Consider the following 20,947-nt stretch of genomic DNA (forward strand, 5'->3'; position numbering starts at 1 on the left):
TGGCTTTTCTAATAATCTTGATTGGTATGCACGACCAATGGCGATAGTTTACCTTGCGATTTAGTACACGTCAACACGTGAATTCAACCTAAAACAAAATTCGTTACTAAATTGTCCAAACGTTGTCTAATGTATTTTCTTGTTCGCTCTAGCAAATTACAGACGAGATGGGTAAAGAAAAAAAGATCGAGAAAGGGTAGCTATTCCTGCGCAATATTAACCGCATTTTGAAGATTTTAACAAACGACTTACTCGTTAATTTTTATTACAGTTTTGCGTCAAATCGTCGGGATAGTAATGGGGGGGCTAACAACCTGTAGAAGTTCTTCCTCTAGCAATATAAGATGGGAAAAGTGGTAATCTTAAAATTACAGGAGAGAACGTAAATAGCTTGTGTTGTCTTTCTTTTTCAGATGTTCGTTCTATAAGGAACATTTAAGACGAGGAAGGGAGTGCTGCCAAAACAGAAATGAATAATAATTTTGGTCGTCGGAAAGGAAAGAAGGACTTCCAAGGTGCAGTTTCTGCACAAGTCTACACGAAAAGTATTTGCTATACATTAAGAAAGGTTCGTTTCAAAAGCTTGGAATAAAGCAAATGGGCACGGGAAGGTAAAGTCTGCCTTTTAGGAAAAACTGGAAACCAAGAGCTGAGAAAAGGCTACAGAGATTTTGTTCAAATATTAGCAACAGACAGCCTAAACATGAATCTGTCCAGGATAAATATAAAACAGAATTGAAAAAAAAAAGATACTTATTTGTGTGTGTGTGTGTGTGTGTGGATGGAATCAATACTTGGAAAAAGTGGAGTCAGAATACTTGCATCAATTGCTGGTCTTTTCACTCGTTAGACTGGGTTTCAGCTCAATTTCTCTCCTGCGAATAAGGAAAGAAGACAGAAAATGAGTAAAGTACCCAGCAACATGTAAAAGTCTGTGTCCTTACAGCAGAAGGTGCCACTTACTGGGCTTTAGATATTTTAGATTTGTCCTTTGGAGTTGCTTGTTCTCCACTTTCCAGAGCAAACATTTTCATTTTCTCTTGAAACGTCAACTTTTCAGGCCCAGGTTTCAACTGAGTCTTTTGTTGTTGTTGTTGCTCAGCCAGCCGCTTCAGTCTGGGATCGCGATACACTTCCTGAGACCCTATTACGCCAGGCGTGCTTATGCCAGTCAGCAACAGTTGGTCAATATTGGTACTGCCACTACTACTAGCAGACGACTTTGGTGGCGTATTGGCCAGCATGTTTTCTGCTTCGAGAATAAACGCCTGTGTTATCAATCATAAATAGAACATTACTGAATCGATCAAACAATGAAGGGTAATTCTGTTTTACATCAGGATCTTCGCGGCTGTTTATCTTGTTTTCTGACTGAGTCGTTTCCTGGAAGAAAGAGACTCTTTTGGTGGTGGTCGATGTTACTGTGCTGGACGAGGAAGAGGTGTGCTGCGAATCCATTGACGACGACTGAACAGTGGCACTTTCCGCCAATCTTTGACCACCAGACATGAGAGATGGAGGTGGACCTGAAACGTTCGTTCCAGATGTCGGTCTCCACTGTTGTTGCTGTTGTTGCTGTTGTTGTTGCTGTTGTTGATGCTGCATCTGTTGATGTCGGTGCACGTCCTCTTCCTTCCGTCTTTGAGCTTCTCGGATGATGCGCTCCTCGGCAGCTTGAGTGGCTTCCAATTCGCGTTGCTTTCGTTGGAACGCTTCGATCTTACGCATGCGCTCCTGATCCGGCACCGTTGCCGTGTTATTGTTGTTCATCCCGTTGGTCATCGCCATCACCTGTTGCTGTTGCTGTTGCTGTTGCTGTTGCTGTTGCTGTTGCGGCGGTTGTTGAACTTGCGGTTGTTGAACTTGCTGCTGTTTCTCCAGTCGCCATTGCCTGGCTCGTTCCAAATCTTCCTGGACAAGGCGGAGCATTCCGCGTCGATCGCCTGTTGCTTCGCCATCATCGTCATCTTCCTCTTCAGCTGCTTCCATGGCCCGTTTTCTAAATTCCATTTCCAGTTTGAGAGCTCGCAATTGCTCTTCTTGTTTTTGCGTCCGATTGCCTAAGCCCAACGATTCGAGTTCTTCAATTTGCTCTTCCATCCACTGGCGTGCAGCTTCTTGACGACGCATGGCCGTTTCTCTTTCCTTCTCCTCTTTTTCCCATGGATTCTGCTGCTGTTGTAGCTGGCCGGTGGATGCCGCCGCGGCGGCTACCAGAGGATGGGTGGAGACGGGAGGCGGCGGAGGCGGTGGAGGCGATTCACTACTTTGCTGTTGTTGACCCATTGACGGATGACGTAAATGGGCTACGGATGCCGGAACGACAACTCCTGATGTCCGACTGACTGGACTTAATAATCCTCTTGGTTGTTGTTGTTGTTGTTGTTGTTGCTGTTGCTGTTGCTGTTGCTGTTGCTGCTGTGGAGGTGGAGGTGGAGGAAGTTGTTGGGCATACTGGGGCCTGGGACCTTGGCCGGAATATTGCAATTGTTGTTGTTGTTGATAAAGGGCAATATTCTGGTACTGACGTTCATCCGATGGATGGCGAGCTCTCAAGGTTGTCGTTGATCCTCTTTGTTGTTGTTGTTGATTTTCACTGAGATTCTGAACAGAGCGAGAGCGGGTTGCCTGTACTTGTTGTAATTGCTGCGTGGCGGTCGTACGAGTAGGACTGGTCGGTTCGGTCGCTTGTTGCGGAGGATTAGGGTAACGCGGTTGAGACAGCAGCTGAGCCGACATTGCGCGTTGATTCATCATGGCTCTTTGTTGTTGCTGTTGCTGCTGCTGAGCGTAAAACTGTTGCTGCTGTTGCTCAGTCTGGAAATGATGAATTCCTTCCTGCGATTGATTCATCATCCCAACATTCGGTTCGCTGTTGTGAAGGGCAGGCACCGATCGAGAATTGGCGTTGCGCAACTGAGGTGCCATCTGTTGGAGAGGACGGCCCTGGCCCATTGACTGCTGATGTTGTTGTTGTTGTTGCTGAGGTTCGTTGTGCGCGACCAAACTGGGACTGCTGTTGGAATTCATTCGATGCGACGTGGGAGGACGATCCCAATCGACAAGTCGTTCCTGGAACGGTGGCTGCTGCTGCTGCTGCTGCTGTTGTTGTTGTTGTTGTTGTGGTAAAGGTGGACGACGTTGTTGCTGGACGGGATCCGTTTTATTGAGCGACAATGTGGAACGTGAAACGGTTGAAGTCGGTGACGGTTGACTGAGTAACGTTGCCAATCCATGGAACATGGCAGCTTGTTTGGCAACCTCCAGGCGAACCGTATGGCTCGTCCTCATCAAAATCTCTGCTGCTCTATCCTGCGTAATGCCAACAAGACTGTAGCCATCGACAGACAATAATTGATCACCAGCCTGTAAACGGCCATCGATATCGGCTGATCCTCCTGAAACATGACACAAATCAAATCGAAAGAATTCAATTTCAGTCCCAAAATTAAACGTAGAATGGGTTGAAGGAAAAAACTTGCCTTTGACAACAGACTTGATGTAAATGCCTAGTTGTTGTTGGCCAGTGCCTCTGGCAGCCACGATGCTCAAACCCATGGAATCACTGGCCTTGCGTAATTGCAACAATTGCAGTTCAGGCTGCAGCTGCTGCTGCTGCTGCTGCTGCTGCTGTGGCGGGTACGATTGACTCGCTTCACCAGCAGCTGAAGGTGCCCGGACAGGATGGTGTTGTTGTTGAGGGGAAGCAACAACTGGAGTCGATCCTTCACCCATATAAATGGTCCATAATCCCGACGATGTCGGTTGAGGAGTTAAACGACAAAGGCCGGCCTGCTGAAGCGGCCCGAGGACTTCCATTAATCCAGTGGGGATGCCGCGCATAACGTCACAAGAATATCCGTCATCAGGCAAAAGGAAAGGGACGGCCAATTGAGAATCTTCATCCAATCGAAGAGGACGACCATCGGCCAACTGAAGTTCGTCGGCTGTGCCTTCGGCTACGCGCACAATATGTTGAATCAGTTGCGGCGGAATAGCGTTCGCTGGTTCGCCATCCTGCGGTGATGGTCTGTAACGTTCCAGCAGGGCTCTCAACTGCAAAGAATTGAGCTTGAAACACGAAGAAGCAGTTTCGATCAACTGTTCAGCTGTGTTTTTAGGCGACTGAAGTAAATGCGCAGCTTGCATCACTCGTGCTGTTTCATTCATTCAATAAAAATTTCATTTACTATTGATCAATCGACGTTGACTTTACCATCAGCAAAATTGAATTACCCAAGTGACAATCGGCGGCCAGTTCAAGTCCCTGGCGTTCGGCCCAAGCTTCCAAACGTCGAAGTCGTCTGCTGAGTGCAAGGCCCCACTGACGAGAGCAAAGATTGGCCCCCGCCGGCGGAAGAAGATGGTGCGATGCTGAAGCGGGCAAACGCGGCGAATCAAGTCCGACCAGGCGATTGAACAACGCCGCGTTCAAGGCGTGAAACAGTTGGGAAAAGAGTTGAATTGTTAGAGCGGCATTGACTCGGCAACGTCGCAACAAGCCCATCGTCGATGAGAGGACCGACAACACTTGGGCGGTTGCCGCTTCTTCTTCCGGTTGCTCCGGCTGTCCCTCCGCCACCTGTGACACGTAGCCAAAAACCAGCAAAATAAATTTTGATTGGGGTAAAATTGATAATATTTGCGATTGGTACCATAGACGGAGGTGACAACATCGGTGGCATCGACTGCAGTAGCTCGGCAGTCAGGCAAACGCTGGCGTTGCGGAAGGCAATCTGGACAGCCTCGGCCAATAAATCTTGTCCATCCAAGGAAAAGGCGCAAATGTGGCGATCCGATTTGAGAAAATGAAGCAACTCTGATGCATTGGCCATCCAAAAGGCCAACGACGGTGGATCGGCGTAACGCTCTTGAACGATGGCCTGCATCATGGCTCCTACGCGGCTTAATGTCAATGTCAAACGTTGGGCCCTTTCCATAGGGTTCAATTCCGGGCGGAAGTGAGTTGAGGCGCGATAGCGGGCCATCAAGTAAAGCGAATAGGTTGGAGCCAGCCGAAAGACAATTTGCCTGGTATCTGTGAAGAGAACGTGGAATAAACGTTGCGTCCGTGACAACAGAAACAACAGAAACAACAGAAACAACAGAAACAAAAGTACTAAGGCACCAAATCCAAAGTTGAGCCACGTACCCAAATTTGGAATCAACGAGTGTAGGAATGCGTCTTCCACATCTTCTGGTAATTCGAGGACGGCGGGTAAAATGGGATCAGTTCCAGCCACCATAACAGGTCCAGCAGGAGGAGGAGGAGCGACGACAGCGGCCGTCGCCGTAATAATATTACCAGCTGACGGGGTTGCTGAAACTGCTCTATTGGCTCCACCACCAGGTTGTCCCGTAAATCGTTCGTAATTGAGAGCTGTCGATGCAGCCGGAGTGCGGAACTCACTGGCCGGATCGATAAAACGAAATTGATAGGCGTTGCGACCGAAACGAATGACGCATCCATGTTGCAATAAAGTCGTCTCGCACAGTCTCTGGCCGTTGACGTAGGTTTCCGCTTGGGGGCTGCAAGGCGTCAATGTCACCATGCCTTCCGTATGGGCGAGTACGCAATGACGCGGATGTATTCCCGGCCCAAAGAGTTGAATCGACGGAACTGAACATCGAAAAGACGAAGAAAGAAAAAAGAAAAAAGAAAAAGGAAAAAAAATGAATCCGGAAAATTCCAGTAGAGAAGCAATTCAATCATTTACCAGCGATAGGTGACGACGGATGTGGCGGAGCAGGTCGTTCTGAACCGACTTCGGTCACAGTAGGCGAAACGAAATGTCGTCTTACTTGATTGCCTTGACGGACTTCACTTCCGTCTGGATTCAATTCGACTAAATAGGGCAAAGTGCGTTGTTCAGGATCTTGATCCGGCGATGCCAGTTCACCACCTCCCAAACGACTGATGGATCCCGTGTTTGAACTATTGGCGTTCTGGTTGTTTCCACCTTGGCTTCCACTTCCGCTGAGCTTCTTTTTGCGACGACGTGCAGCTTGTGAATTGCTGTCAGCTGGTCGTCTCCGGACGTGAAACATGACTGGACCTGTTGGACGATCAACAACAACAACAAAAAATTGAGTTTTTAAGAGTCGGTCGAGAAATGCAGGAAAACGAAAAAGCATCGATATTCCGATTATCGATCCCAACTGGTGTGAGAGGCAACACTTTTTGGTTCAAACATTGAAAAGAAACCTAGTAAAATTTCGCGTTTGGAAGTAGAATTGTTGCGTGTTCGGTGACCAGCCGAAAACGACCACATGCCTATCATTTTCCTTCCGTTGCTGCCTTTGCTTGATGACAAGAGCCACCCCAAAAAATGAACGGAAAGCTGGGTGAATTAATCCTTCTTTTTCTTTTTTTTTCCTTTTAATTTTGTTTGCACGGAAACGAATGAGAGACGAGTCCAACCAGACGTGCAACCGAGACGCAACTGAATCCATTAGGAGATTCGCCCATCCAAATGAAACCCTCTCGCCAGTTTCTCTTTCCTTGTCGCCGCGTTGCTTAGCGACCCACTTTTGCCCTTTAAAAAAGAAGAGTTTTATATCCGTCACTCAGAGTTACGTGTGTGTTGCCCATAGCAACGACGAACTGGGTGAGCCCGAACGTACACACACGCAGCCAGTAAAAGCACCGTCCCAAAAAAAGCAATTAAATAGACAACATGCACACGATCCACCGATCGATGCCATCATCCTCTTACCTGTCCCTGGAGTGTGGTTCATGAGAATAGATAAAGGACACTCGTCGTCTTCCAGGATGTACTCGCTAGGTGGCTCGTTGTTGCCCCCACTGTTGTTATTGCCAGTCTGTTGAGATCCACCCGTCACCTGGACAAGACAATAATTGGATGGATCCTCTCTGGTGAGTGCATACTTGTCCAGCATTTCACGAACAACGTAGGCGGCCGTTTCGCGAACAGACAACAACAGCGTCTTGTACGGCACATCACGACACAAACTCTCTCCATAAATCTACGATGAATAAAAATGTGTTGAATTAGTTTCAATGTAAAATGAAATTGACATGCAGGATTTACTTTAAGTGTTCCGCCAGTGTCCGGACCGCCATCTTTTGACCGGAAAAGCTGTAATTTACGTTCCAATTTTTGCTGTCTTCGACGACGCATCACAGCTTCCGGATTGCTGATCGAGCGCGTGAAACTCGTTTCCGGAAGTTCCGTGTAAAGCTTCTCGGCCACCGTTGTTCCATTTTTGCCACCGTTTTCGCCATCGTTGCAACCACCACCATCGTGTTCCGAACTCTTCAACTTGCGTAATTTGTTTTCCTTTTTGGCGTTGCGTTTCTCTCGTTTAGATAATTTGCGCCGAAAGCTGGATTCTTCTGGTGGTTGTTGGGCCGGCAAAGTCGATTTCTCATCGGCCCGTCTCAATAGGAAACGGCCCTCGCGGTCGTCCTTGTGCCAATTCAGCTGCACCAACAAAGGTTTCTCATCGACACCAAGGCATCTCTCCTCTGCTTTGTGTACCAAAGGTTTAAAAAAAGAAGGAAAATAGGAATTTAAACATTGTGCAAAAGAACCACTAAAATGATTGTCAAGTTAATACCACCGTTGGGGTGGATCTCGTAGAGTGCGTATTCAGCCATGTGAAGCATTTTCATGTCTGGTCGGAATTTTTCAATCAGAGTTTCAATGACAGCCTGGGTTGAGCCTGTCGACGAAACCCTGATGCACTTTGTGGCAATTTTCTGCCCAGCATCTTGAAAGTAGAAACGCATCACCCCATGAAACTCAAATTCCTATGATCGTACATTTTAAAAGAATATGTGCGTGTTAAATGCAGGGCTAATGGAATCAATAAACATGTACAGGCACTTGACAAATACCTCATTGGGTTCCGACAAGGAAAAGAGGTCTAGCCGGTTCGCATTCCATTGTCCGATGATGTGTTTCAGAGCCTCTCTATCCCGCCACTTCCTGTCTTCAAACTCCATCATAGCAGGCATGAGCAGCACACACTTTTTAGATGCCACAAAACTATTTTTCTACAAATATCTAACAAGGGCACTTGTTTGGCAGGACCAAAAGAAAATGTATAAAGGCAGTGAAGCAACTTCTCATTGAGAGAGTCTGTAATAAGGGCAGCAGATAAACTGAGGAAGAAAACAAACAAGGAAGGACCAACCCTTCCTGTTAATTTGGTCTCTTCCTGTTTTTCTTATTAAATCGATGCGGAGCGTTTATGAATCACTTGATAGTCGTTGTTGTCAACGAGTGGAGGTGTCATCCGTAAAGGCATAAGGTAACACAATAATGTACCCGGGGGTGTCTCTCAAGGAAGTGGCAACCGTCAAACAAACTTCATAGCAACGGTATTTCCCTTATAAAGTAGCCACATTTTCGTTTTCTTTATCGAACCAATCGGTTTCATGTAATATTAAGAGATTTGATTATAACTGATTTAAGAGTAGGGGAAAAAAAGGCACACACACAGACATACACAAAAGGCACTTTGGACGGAACACACCCACTAACACACACAAACACACTCTGCCAGAGGAATAAAAAGGCTAAAGGAATATCGAAAGAAAAAAAAAATGCCAAGAGGCGTTCTCCTATCCCTCTAACCAAGCGCACGTTGCCAGATCTTTTTATTTTTCTAATATGTGTCAGCGTCCAGCGTGTCGAGCTATCGACGACGTCCACGCGACGACATTGGCGTGCTTCGCAAAGAACACGGTGGTTTTCATTTTCCATTTACGTCGTGAATACTAAAAATCGGGGTTGCTTGCCTTCCCCGTTTTTGGCACTAAATTTCTAAAAGGACGATGTTCGTCACTTCTCTGGCAGATTATTTCAGACTATGATCACGTTGGTCATGTTTGCTCTTCAAACACTCGAAACATAAAAATAGGTTTAAGAGGCCATCGTCGATTATCTACCTGATACAGTTATTTAAAGGAAGCAATGGATCGCTTGATGATGCAAGTAGCATCTCCTTGTAATAAATAACCTTGAGGCTACTCCCTTTTTGTTGTTTTTCTTATTCCGGGGGAAAATTAAAAAGAAAAGAGAAAAAAAAATGGATTATAAAGGTAGTGGACACTGGATACAGGTATGTGAAGGGATACCCAAGGGGAGTGTTCTAGAAAGAAAAAGAGAGGGGAACACTTAAAAAAAGGGAAACCTACTCATCCATCATATCGTGCCTGTCTGGGAACCCACAAAGTCTCTGACAGTTGGAATATTTACAATGATTTTCACCACACTGACCAATCACAGCAACACTTTTGTTATTGTGGTTTCTTGATCTGTATTTCATTATTCATTCCGAAAACGATCAGGGATTTGCAGGAAAAGAACAAAAACGAGCAAAACCATTCCTCTTTATCTTTTTCTTGGTTAAAATATTACAGGAACATAACGAAACAAAAATTCACCATATAACTTCTCCAAACAACTTGCAAAAGTTGACTCGCATAAAACATTCTCTTTTCTTTTATTCAATGGCTGGAATGTTTTTACCGTCTCTATCTCTGTAAAATAACCTCATTTGAAGTGGCTGATTAACCTCCTAAAAAATAATCTATTTATTAGCCATCTAGCGGTGAAGTATAGATTTAATATCATTTCACAACAATTAGTTTATTATTTTTAAAACTTACTTTGAAAAAAGCCGTAAATTGCTTGTTATTTTTCATAGAATCGCGTAAGTGGCGCAGGCTGGGAGGATACAATGGAGGGACGATAGTATCAATCAATCTGGATGTTGTCGAATGACGCGGTAACTGTGAAGAGCAATAGAATTAGAAGAAGAAAAATTTTTAAAGTTTACAGCAACTAACACTAAGGTACTCTGTTGGCAACTGTTTGACGCGGCAACTTCGTACTTCCAAAGTGATGCCAATGTCTACCAATTCTACTTTGACGATACTCAGGGCATCATCAACATAACCGGCAAGTTTCCCCCTGTACCAGCGATCGTCTTTCGAGTACCGGCAAGCACATGGACTCTCTAAAATAAAACAAACAAAAAAAAAAAACGGGAAGGGAAATCAACTAAGGATAAAAAATTCAAATACAAAAAATGTTTTACTCGATTCTCCGACATCAATATCTGGGAAAAGTGGCGCGGAACGCTGAAGTTCTGTTTGAAGACGGCCAAAACCGTCCACCTGTTCCTGCCAATGAGACGGACTGTCTTTCAACCAGTGTCGTGTCGGTTGGATGACTGCAAGAAACTCCTTCGGATCGACGATGGAAAGAATACGAACAGGCAAAGAAACACGACTGGGCACGAATAGCGGCCGATACAGGTCCATCTCTTTAAATTCGAGACTGTTAACCAAATCAAAATTGAAAATGGGATAAACGTCGTCGGAGAATTCAGAAGAAGCGACATCAAAAATGGAATCGTCTAGATCGACGCTGCTGAGGGGCACAGTCGGCGCCGGATTAGGCGCTGCGTCAGACACTAGCGAAGGCGGTGACGATGTCTGGACAACGGATGCAACAATTTTGTTTGAAGTTGAATCATGTCTGTATCCGGGATTCCAGAGATCAAAAATCTCATCCAAAATTCTACCTCCTTTATCAGAATATTGAATTTCAACCACCGGATCTACGCCTCCCATCGATTCGTTTGCTACCGTGCCAATTACTGTAACTGTGATTCGTCTATCAATGAGTAATTCGTGCAATGTGGACAATTGCTCTTCGTTTGGTTTAACACCGGGCGCAGGAAACCTGGCCAATCGACATCTGTGGGCTTGGATCGGGTATTCGTAGCACAGTAATGATTTTCTCAAGTTCGTATAAGGGACATTTAGCTGAGAATTGCCATAATCAACGAAAAAGACTGAAGCCGTCTGGTTCTCATCATCACACGACTGAACGATTGCTCTGTACCATTTCGAATCGGTGTACCTGCGCGAAAATCGATCGACAGTGAAATTTAGATAACGTAATTGAACGCTAAAACTTTAAAAATGTTAACCTACAGGACAACACAAGGTTCATCTTTGATCCAATGGGTCAAATCGTTCGCATTAGGTGTTGATTTACCGTAATGCCATGCGAGCAACTTGTTAATGACTGACACGTGATTAGTGGGGCCACGAGGTCGATGGAAATAGATGAACCCTTCATCATCCAACCAGATGGGCGTGGCATTTTCCAATTCGGGTGGTAAAGAGACACTAGGCAGCCAACGTTTAGGCAAAGGCTGGACAGTGACCAGCATCGGATCTCTTCAGAACCCACACAAAAAGGATGTACCGCATTAACGTCACACTTTAGCATCACATCATGCTTTACCTGAGCGCTAGTCCATGTTCGAATAACATATCGTTAAAACAAGACGTCAATGTTTGATCGAATTCCATGGGTCCACCTGGCTTGATGTACTCGTAATAGAAACGGACGTAATGAACAGAGGCAAATATTCCGCTGTCTTCGATTTCTTCTTCCTGGATAAAATAAACTTGCACGAAAAGGGCGCTGCTCATCTTAATGGCTTCTTTCATTTTATCGAATGAAGATCCTGACCACTTTGTCGCGTGTCCAGCTGGACGGATACCCCAAAGACGACAATGGAAAGCCAGCACTGGCGTTGCCATCCATCCTATTTTTGAAACCACATATAATTTAAAACTATAAAATAACACATATACTTTAGTAGATTATCAGACAAACTTACGTGGTTGTTCCAGTCGATAGAGTTGGGAAGAGTTGACTCTTTTACCAACGTCCATCAAGTGCACCGATGCCGTTTTATTATCCACTATTCCAACAACCCGACAACGATTCCACTGGCCGTCCAACTTGACGGCGCACACTTGTCCAACGGTCATCCCATCCACTGGTTTCAGCTGCTCTAGCAATTCAGAGCTCATGGAAAAATGACTATCGAGTTGCTGAACCAAATTGAGGTATGTCTTTTGAGCTGACTCGACGCGGGCGTAAAAATCTCCAGTTGAATTCAAGTGACTTGTAATTATTTTCATACGGTGACTATTTTCTTGGATTTGGTTCAGGGCTATCGGTAAGACGATGGGCGCAGGTACATCTTCGACCGTTGATTTCATAGACATGGTGGATTGCGATTTAGCAGAATTCACTACCGTGGGCACCCAGTCCTTGGCAGGAAATCGTTTCCTTTTGGTTCCCATGGCATCCGGTGGAGGTGGAGTGGGAATAGTTCGAATTTTATGGATTCTAGATTGTGGCCAGGCTACAAATGGATCCACTGGATTCTCCTGGGAATTTATCGTACCATCATTTTTGCAATCCTCTGGTTTACGCCTAAATATCGATAAACATGTACGAACAAAGAATTAAATGTCAATAAAACAAAGTGTTTTGCGTACAGTGTGATCCACAAAGTAAGTTCCTGTCCATCAAGCCGACCTACTCCGCCCTGTTCCACGCGATCCACTTGCATATGAATGAGTTGGGTTTCGTTCATTAATACGTGGAGTTCTGACATGGCCGTGTTTTTAGGTAGAGCACAACGGACAGCTTGAGCCGGCAAATTCATCATGTCGTCGCTCAACGTTCGAATGGACTGGACGCTTGTCAGATCCCGATTACCGTAGTCAACGAAAAAGATGACTATATCATTGCACTTGAGATTAATGTCTTCAATAAGGGCACGGTACCACAGTCCCTCAAACAGTCCAGCCACCAGCTGGCCGGTGTGCTAAAAACAAAGAAATTGGGAATTATTTTTGCTAACTAACAATAGAAGAACCAAATGTCGGCTTCCTCCGCTAGGTGTCCTTACCAGGTCATGCAATCCAGGCGCGGGATTTCTTTCGCACATTTGAATTCGGGTCTGCAGCTGGTTCAGTTCACTAATAGCGTCTTGGGAAGATGAATCACTTTGTACATGAACGTAGAAACGTTCCGCATCGATGTGGACGACACGGCCAGTTAAATCGGTTCCAACTTCGTACTGATGATTAGCTGCTATCGACGGTGATATCACACGCGGATGTTTTTTGGCCTTTTTATTTTCTGTTTTTTCGCATGGAGACTTTGAATTCAAATTGTCGACTAGCTGCCTGTTCGTCTTTTGCTTAACATCGCCATATTGATTTTGAAGTTGGGTCCAGAAGATGCGGCCGCCACTGGCGGAGCTGACGGAAGCCACTGAATCATGGAGAAGATGATCGGCATACTCTGGAATTGGTTCCATCGTTGTAGAAAAAGTAACCGAATTTATATTAGCCAATGTTTCTTTTATAACAGTTTCGTAGATATTAAAGTGTCGAATCGATTCCGTCCATCGTGTGATGGATGATCGACTCGGCGGAATATGGTTGCTGACAGCAGTTGCTGCCTTTTGCAATTGAGAACTAACATCCTGAGATGCATCGCGCAAATGCCGTTCCACGCTTTTTAGCAGACTAGTGCATTCTTGGAATGCTCCAAATAACTGATGCTGGACTTGTTGCTCACGAGCAGCTAGGATTGCATGCAAGTCGCTGAAATGTCGTCTCATCTTTGCAAAAGAAAAACGTATAATAAAACGAAATAATTATCGCTTCCTAAATGATAGAACTAGAAAAAAAAAAAAAAGAAAATCACCTCTTTAATGGCGACGTCATATTCTGACTGGACACGTTTGGTTTGATCCTTAATTTCTTTACAAGTTTTCTTCATTTCATCGACCAACTGCACCGTTTCGTCAGCTACCGAATAAAACACTTCCATTTCAACTTTGTTTCTGTCTATAATTTTGACAACATCATGTTGAAGATGATAAGAGATCCTGCAACCTTTACACAATGGAACTTCATCTTCATAGCACCAAAATTCCATTGTAAAACTGTGAGTGGAACATTTTCCTGGAGTAATAAATGGTTGTCTTTCCAGAGTAGGCTGGGGACTACTGGGGACAAACAAGCCATCACTTCCATCTAGAAAATTAAGATTACAAACAATGAATGGCACTTTACCACTTAATGTATGCACCTTTGAAGCGAATGTTCTCTCCAGCCACTTCAAGTCCGAGCTCCTCCAGCTGAAGGAGACCCAATTGGTAACAATTAATCAATGCCAAAACATTTCTTACTGCCTCATGGGAAATGGTTGAGACAACATGGCAGATTGAACAGCTAATTTCGGTAGCATTAGGGTCATTCTTGGTGACAATTGTGCCATGCTTTTGGTTAGATCTTTTAGATACAACACAGTGGTAGCAAACACCATGTCCACACTGCAATGTTAGGGGCAACCCGCATCGACTATAATATTTGGTCGAGGGTACTAGTACGAAAGAAGAGTTGATAATGATACTGGTTGTTATTATCGTTTCAACGACACTATTACTTACAGCGGATTGAATATGGCTCTCGACATTGAGGACAACTATTCAATAATTTGTCCATGGCAAACGCTACATTAAAATTCTCTACTTCAATGATTGACGACTAAAAGCAAAACCACGTGTGTGAGAGCGCAAATTGCTGCCCCAGTTGGGGTTAAAATTACGTGCAATTCGCTCTTTTGTTTTGCCCCGTCTGCTAGTATCGATCGATATCTTACCATAGTTTTTGCCTTTTGAACATTTACCAAAATAAATTTTTTTAAATGGCTTATTCCAACTGAAAATCTTAATTAGAATATAAATGAGCAATTTTTTGGGGTGATTTTCAAATTCAAAACTATTCGTGTTCACACGGCACAGAGGAGCTGTAGATCTTTCGCGATCAATCAATATAACGAATAGACTGTTTGTGCATGGTTTTGGATTGTGTTTCTGTCTCAAGCTCAGCTTTGTGTAAAATTGGTTTGGAGCTGTGAGTAAAAAATGGCTGGACCCATGTTGCTTTTTCTCATATCATCATGTTTCTGGTCAGCAGGGACCTCAGAACCTATACTGTCTGTAAAGAGTGTTGCAGGGCACAACAATTACATCCAGTCTTTTCATCATTTTCTGAAGGATCTAAAAAACATGGCTGGAGGCTTCATGGCCAACAGGATAGACAAGCTGCAGCATAAACACCACCTAGCCAAAGAAAAGTTAACAAGAATTTTTCAAAAATTATTCACTTCCTTCAGAAAGGCCGAACAAAACAATTAAAATAAAAATCCAATGGGAGATGCAGAAAATACAATTTAAAAACTTCTCTTTTCCTGTATTCCTTCAACAATTATCCAACATTTTATGTAATGGTCAACGACGAAACGAGAGAACTAGTTCGCAATGGTCTGTATGTGGAAACATGTCGACTGGGATGGCTTTCCTCAATACAAAAGGTTCACTATTCATTTTACGGGTGGGCCGGTGGCAAAGACTCACGAAGTTGTTCATGGCAAGGCCATCAGCTTGACATGAAATGTAAACGACATGACGAACACGTTGGTTGCTTCTCAGTAACTCAATGACTCGATCATCTGGGATATAATTTCAATACATCATCTCCTTACTCAATTACCATAAGAAAGTAAGTATATTTACCGACTCCGCCACGAGACGGATTGACGATAACGGCGATATCTGGTGCGGCATCCAGCTGTTCGAGTAGGGGTCGGAAAAGTTTCTCCACACTATTGATTACAAGTTACAACACGGTTATCCCACATGTAAAAAGAATTGATAACGAATGAAATTTTACCGGCCAGCGAAGAATTCCGCATTATGAATTTGGTTGTGAGCAGCGTTGAAACGGGCATCCTCTACGGCGGATCGGGAAAGCTCAATACCTATGACGCCACGACAATGGCGTGCGACCATAAGCCCCTGCGTACCCGTCCCGCAACAGAGATCTACGACAGTGGATAATCTCTCTGGGGCAAGTTGACGGGCTACAGTTTCGTATAGTAATTGAGCGCCTTGCGTATTGACTTGGAAGAACGACTCCGGAGAGATGCGAAAATCATATTCGCCGATGCGCTCGTAAATGTGAGACTGTCCGTGCAGTAGGATGAATGGTGACTGTTCGGCAGTACAGCGCGTATGAAGACATGCCTGATAGTAAATTGAAACAAGTTGATTGCTCAAAGGGCAGGCCAACAAATAATCTTTCATCCGCTCCATTTCAGAATGAATTTCTTCTCCTGTTAAGTTTTGTGGGTGAATGGTGACAATAGCCATTTGTTCGTTCTTGTAATTCGAACGAATAGTCAGACCCCTCCAGTTTCCACCACGTTGGAAATGTTCGCAGATTTTCCATTTTGACTGATGCTGGATATAATCCTGGAGATGTCTGAATTTTCAGAGGAAATAACATTTATCAAGTACAAGAATAAACTACAAGTTCTACTGACTACCACATACTGGGCCACATTTGAATGGAAAGGGTGCGTATTGAGTAGTTTTTCTGCGGTGATACACCTTAAGGTGTTCTTAGAAGCTTGTCCAACGCACAGTCCTACAACTGCCCTTCCATCAGAATCATAACGAATATGAAATTCATTTTTGTTCCTGTAATGCAAGGTAACTGGCTGCACCAAGAATTTTTTATTTAAAAATGAAAAACTGTAGAAGACAGTTTGGATTTGGCAATACTCACTGACGGTAGAGTTTCCTTCAACTGGCAGATGATATTGCTGGAATTGGAGTTGGGCCTCAACCTTTTTGTTAACATGACCATGATTTCAAAATTTCTCTGGTTTTTTATTTTGAGTTGCTCATGATATGGAATCTTAAATATCAGAAATCAAAACATAATCAAATTGTTGCTCGGGATTTGGAATATAGGTAAAGAACCAACCCTCCACAGTGGTGTGACAGCGTCTGCCAGTTCTTCCTTTAAAGAATCATATGATTCATTTGCATTCAGTTCATTTACATCCTTTTTATCAGTCCCCAAATTTGTTGTAGACAGAGAATTTTGAGAATCTTTAACACTGAAAATTCAAAGCATAACACAACGAATAAAAATAAAGTAAATAAAAAAAGGCGGGATTGATTGCTGTAGGACAATATTTTCTTTTAGTTCCTTACTGTATTCTTCCTTGAGAAACTTGGTCGTGAATAAACCTTTTCTGGACAACAACGCGCCGCATCACGTCCCATAATTTTTGGTACATTGCACGAAAACACAGATGACTAAATGAGTCCCTAAACTTAATATTTAAGTCAAAGATTGTAATTAGCAACCATGAAAATCAGCATGACTTTCATACAACTGTTGTCTGCTTGTTGATTGTATTCCCTGGTTGTAGTTTGTATTTCTGCCGCTTTATGGCCTTAGAGGCAGCGGTGTCGCGCCAATTTAAAATTGGAAATACTACTCATTCAGATCCACCAACCACCAGTTTAATTGAGGTTATACAAAATTGATTGCAGATTCATAGGAATAAAACAATAAAATTATGTCAGCGGATTAAGGTCAGAATCATAAAAATGTTGAGGTAGCACTGAATGAGCTGGCAACGTTTTTACAACTTGTATGTTTTAGAAAGTTAAGCTAAAAACTGTGCATTGTCGACTCGCGACACAGCAAATTAAGTTGTAACAAAAAATGGCTCGTTTTTCGACAATATTGATCGTAGGTATGTTGGTCGTCATTACTTGTCAAATCAGTGCACAAACTTTAGATGAACGTCTGCAACAATTTTCCAGCAGCTTTGTAAGGAAGTCTTTGCTCAGAATGTTCAAATTTATATTGATTCCAATTTTGTATTTCTAGATGCTATTCAAAAGAGTCACAGAGACTAAAATAACTCGTCTAGAGGCCAAAAACACTCAATTGGAAGCCCTTCTTGAACTCAAAGACCAACAGCATGTAAGTCCCTTTTTTCTACATCATGCATTCTGTTACCGATGGAGATCATTTTGTGCCACATGGGTTTAATAGGAACTTCTTGCAGAAAAAGTGGCACAACTCGAGCTTTCTCTAATGAACGAGCAGCCAGCTTCCACCAGCAATTCTAAAATAGCCACCATACACACAGAGGAAGTTATCACTGTCACTAATGGTGAAAAAGATGGCCGCTGGGGACGCTTGGAAACTTGTCCAACCGGTTCTCGCGCCACAGGCTATCAGACGCAAAACAAATTCGAAGCTCTTTTTGAAGATGTCGACGAAACGGGCATGAATATGCTTATCATTTTCTGTGATGACTTGCTGAAGACAAAAATATCTTCCCCAGCTGGATTGTAAGTTAACAATTGTTAGCGTGTATACTCTACTAGACCTATTCAACTATCTTTCCGTATAGTCTTGGCGATTGGCAACCCATCCGTGAATGTCCTGCAGGTTCATACATGAAGAGTTTCCGGATGCGAGTCAGTCCGGCTGGGCAAACGACCGAGGCAAACACCACTGACAACACGGCAATAAACAACATACGTTTTACGTGCTCAAACGGCCGTGAACTTAGAGGAGAAGGCAATACTGGTGGAACATGGGGCAATTACAGTGCCGAATGTGTAGATGGCATTTGCGGAATGGAGACTCGCTTCCGCCCGGACGGCGGACTTTTGGTAGACAACACAGCGCTCAATGATGTTCGCTTCACTTGTTGCACACCAGCTGACCTCGAACTAGGTCACGAATAGTTGAACATTCCAATTTATTTGTTAGTTTTTTTATACTGTAATTTTTATTTTCAAAATCATGAATCGACAAATTGTGGTACAATTAATTGTAAAAACGGACAAAATTGAACATTGCTATGGTCATTTGCTTTGAACGTCTCGAGTTTAGGTTATATTCTCGAAATTTTCCCATCTGAGTTTCATTTTTAAAACCTACGTGCAAACGGTCACGTTATGACGAGTTTTAAACACGAGATGGACGAGGACGATGACACGAAATGGTACGAAACCGGTCGACTGACCTCCATGAAATCACAAAGGCACGCCGAAAGTATGTGCTTGACAAGATGAGACATCAATCGGGACATCTAGTGTCCGATTTTCTTTCCTTCCTTTTAATTAAATATGTTTGTTAACGTTAAAAGAAATATGAGTTGGACAGACGTATGCAGAATAGATAAGAGAACAAAGATTCAATGTTGCCCAGGGGCTTTGCGATTTGCAGGCTGTTGAAGTTCAACAAGAACTTTGGTATAAAGTGGTTTAAGCTCAAGAGCAAGTTTTTTGTATGTAAGATCTTTCAAACCGTCAGACTTGAGACGTTTAGTGCCTTCGCGAAGCAGTTTGTGTCGAATAGGGCTGGGTTCGGCTTTCTTGTGAGTTAGGGTCTTGTAACGAGCCATCTCAATAAGGGATGGATACCCATCCATTGCCCTCGTTGGCGTCATTTTGTGGAACCTGATGCGTCGTAGTAAATCGTCATCTTCACCACCCCAACCCCAATAAACGTTAGAGAAACCATTGATTTTTCGAAAATCATTGGCTGTTAAAGCAGTTACTCCTCCAAAGTACCAACCTGGAAATGGCCTATAAATGTAAAATACAATGAAATAATGGAGCACGCAATAACCAAGTATGAGAGCATTTACTTGTAGTTATTCCATCTACTTAGGGAAAAGGTCATATGACGAGGCTTTCCATCTTCAGGACAACTGTACGGATTGCCATCATTCTCTGGCAAATTATCGACATCGTGAAAGAAGAAACACTGGAAATTGTCTAGTAATTGTGCCTCTTTGAATCCAACGTTCATCAACGCCCCTCGGTTGAATAATGAACCCTCTGCATTTGTAAAAACCAATAAAATTGTTTTCAACACGTTAAATTAATACGCAAGAAATAAATTGTAACTCACCAGTTTGTTCTGCGACGATAATTGCATAATCGAGTTGCTGCCGTTGTAGAAAAGGATGCATGTAACGCAAGAAAACTTGCAAATGTTCAGTTCTGTTTCGTAACGGCACGACAATGGCGATTTTACTTCGTGATTGGCATTCTTTTGTTTGGTATTTCCCACCAGGTTCAACTCCACTTTCCGCCATCGTGCGCTCCACGACGTCATCTTTTTCTTTGAGAATCGCTTCGGCAGATATATTTGTCCAGCCAACTGAAAGCAACATTCAATCAGGGTAATATTTCATCCTATTGTTAACACACAAATAGTGAGCTGAAATATCAATGTGTTACTCAATTTAGGTGAAACAAGGGAACACAACTGCCTTTTCTTCTTGGGCTCTGGGTCGATTTTTTGTTCTAAATCAAAAGGTAAAAGGAATTAGAAAATTTACTAACATTCACAACGTCAAGTAGAACAACCAATCGGGGCTGAACCGCCTTCATCTCTGGATTTTTGCGAAAACAATGCAACATCTGTTTTCTTGTAGAGTTGCTGGTAGAAGAGTGATGATGACTGACTGTTGGGAGCAGAGTCATTTCCGAAATGAACGGAATTACTGGTCAGATGAAACATTAACACTAAGCAAATGACAAAGATCGAAATGACTAGCAAATTACGAAACACGCTGAAACTCTGCGAATAAGAAATCAACATTTTTGCATAGATATATTTTTTTGGCAGTTGTTGCCTATCGAAAAACTAAAATTTGTGTGATCGATGCACTTACACGTTCCAAAAGAGAATGGGTTGGTGAGAAGATAAGCCACTCCCCTGTTTTAGCAGATCCTCCTATCAGCACGGTTTTGGCAACACCAGAGGGGGGAGCATAGCGGTCATGCACATTCATCGTTTTCTTCTATGAAAACGATAGCTCTAACCCAGCTTAAATAACCTGCAATAGTACCCAAAAAAAATGTGTGATTATACTAAATCATAAAAATGAACTTATCTATAATGTTTGGCAATTATATCTGCAATGAAAACGACCGGTTTTAGTGGCGATCCTCCTCAATTACGTAGGAGGTTACATTATAGAGAAGAACTTGCATTTCATTCTTCTACCAGCTTATTTGATGCAATTGTTCCGCTCATACGAAGATTTGGCATTGGAAATTGTGTCTTGTCGGGCCGTTCGGCGTGGTTATTCTGGTTATCTAAGGAAATGAAAACACGCACCTTGAAATGAAATGGTAACCAGTTTGATACCAACGAGAAGCAAAGAAATGTCCTTGATGACGAAAC

The 20,947-nt window shown here is 43.3% G+C and overlaps 5 protein-coding genes and 1 long non-coding RNA gene across 11 annotated transcripts; 2 read left to right on the forward strand and 4 right to left on the reverse strand.

Annotated features, from left to right (window-relative positions):
* Positions 1-107: 107 nt before the first annotated feature.
* Positions 108-8,554, reverse strand: LOC116927002 (afadin). Of its 2 annotated transcripts, none has more exons than XM_032933923.2 (12): positions 7,862-8,554; positions 7,585-7,774; positions 7,053-7,489; positions 6,717-6,987; positions 5,718-6,056; positions 5,153-5,620; positions 4,656-5,038; positions 4,237-4,582; positions 3,483-4,157; positions 1,336-3,398; positions 964-1,268; positions 108-875 (listed from the first exon to the last, which is right to left on the reverse strand). In XM_032933923.2, exons 1-12 carry the CDS (start codon positions 7,979-7,981, stop codon positions 824-826), a joined length of 5,649 nt encoding a protein of 1,882 aa, XP_032789814.2. In that variant the 5' UTR covers positions 7,982-8,554; the 3' UTR covers positions 108-823. The 2 variants fall into 2 exon arrangements, with proteins under 2 accessions (XP_032789814.2, XP_032789813.2); XM_032933922.2 differs by having other exon boundaries at positions 7,053-7,492; positions 7,582-7,774.
* Positions 8,555-9,345: 791 nt separating this feature from the next.
* LOC116927003 lies at positions 9,346-14,491 on the reverse strand. 2 transcript variants are annotated; one of them, XM_045177238.1, is made up of 12 exons: positions 14,314-14,491; positions 13,953-14,246; positions 13,566-13,897; positions 12,760-13,479; positions 12,344-12,675; positions 11,674-12,278; positions 11,292-11,598; positions 10,976-11,224; positions 10,072-10,901; positions 9,821-9,990; positions 9,641-9,763; positions 9,346-9,549 (listed from the first exon to the last, which is right to left on the reverse strand). In XM_045177238.1, the coding sequence occupies exons 1-12, from the start codon at positions 14,366-14,368 to the stop codon at positions 9,475-9,477; spliced, it is 4,092 nt and encodes a 1,363-aa protein (XP_045033173.1). In that variant the 5' UTR covers positions 14,369-14,491; the 3' UTR covers positions 9,346-9,474. The 2 variants fall into 2 exon arrangements, with proteins under 2 accessions (XP_045033173.1, XP_045033174.1); XM_045177239.1 differs by having other exon boundaries at positions 9,346-9,561.
* LOC123474741 lies at positions 14,467-15,044 on the forward strand. Of its 2 annotated transcripts, none has more exons than XR_006649734.1 (2): positions 14,467-14,779; positions 14,840-15,044. It is a non-coding gene; the product is annotated as an uncharacterized LOC123474741 (long non-coding RNA). The 2 variants fall into 2 exon arrangements; XR_006649735.1 differs by having other exon boundaries at positions 14,843-15,044.
* A 48-nt stretch (positions 15,045-15,092) lies between these two features.
* Positions 15,093-17,140, reverse strand: LOC116927005 (tRNA (uracil(54)-C(5))-methyltransferase homolog). Its single transcript, XM_032933925.2, has 7 exons — positions 16,930-17,140; positions 16,697-16,832; positions 16,496-16,627; positions 16,261-16,427; positions 15,599-16,189; positions 15,442-15,530; positions 15,093-15,377 (listed from the first exon to the last, which is right to left on the reverse strand). Exons 1-7 carry the CDS (start codon positions 17,013-17,015, stop codon positions 15,157-15,159), a joined length of 1,422 nt encoding a protein of 473 aa, XP_032789816.2. The 5' UTR covers positions 17,016-17,140; the 3' UTR covers positions 15,093-15,156.
* Positions 17,141-17,369: 229 nt separating this feature from the next.
* Positions 17,370-18,623, forward strand: LOC116927007 (vitelline membrane outer layer protein 1 homolog). 2 transcript variants are annotated; one of them, XM_032933928.2, is made up of 4 exons: positions 17,370-17,480; positions 17,618-17,713; positions 17,786-18,087; positions 18,150-18,623. In XM_032933928.2, exons 2-4 carry the CDS (start codon positions 17,618-17,620, stop codon positions 18,487-18,489), a joined length of 738 nt encoding a protein of 245 aa, XP_032789819.1. In that variant the 5' UTR covers positions 17,370-17,480; the 3' UTR covers positions 18,490-18,623. The 2 variants fall into 2 exon arrangements, with proteins under 2 accessions (XP_032789819.1, XP_032789818.1); XM_032933927.2 differs by having other exon boundaries at positions 17,375-17,557.
* Positions 18,503-20,575, reverse strand: LOC116927006 (beta-1,4-N-acetylgalactosaminyltransferase bre-4). Of its 2 annotated transcripts, XM_045177253.1 has the most exons (6): positions 20,433-20,575; positions 20,125-20,283; positions 19,996-20,061; positions 19,664-19,915; positions 19,398-19,590; positions 18,503-19,335 (listed from the first exon to the last, which is right to left on the reverse strand). In XM_045177253.1, exons 2-6 carry the CDS (start codon positions 20,276-20,278, stop codon positions 18,942-18,944), a joined length of 1,059 nt encoding a protein of 352 aa, XP_045033188.1. In that variant the 5' UTR covers positions 20,279-20,283; positions 20,433-20,575; the 3' UTR covers positions 18,503-18,941. The 2 variants fall into 2 exon arrangements, with proteins under 2 accessions (XP_045033188.1, XP_032789817.2); XM_032933926.2 differs by lacking the exon at positions 20,433-20,575 and having other exon boundaries at positions 20,125-20,418.
* Between the last annotated feature and the right edge of the window lie 372 nt (positions 20,576-20,947).

The sequence above is a fragment of the Daphnia magna genome, linkage group LG7, assembly GCF_020631705.1.
Source record: "Daphnia magna isolate NIES linkage group LG7, ASM2063170v1.1, whole genome shotgun sequence".
Classification (NCBI taxonomy): Eukaryota; Metazoa; Arthropoda; class Branchiopoda; order Diplostraca; family Daphniidae; genus Daphnia; species Daphnia magna.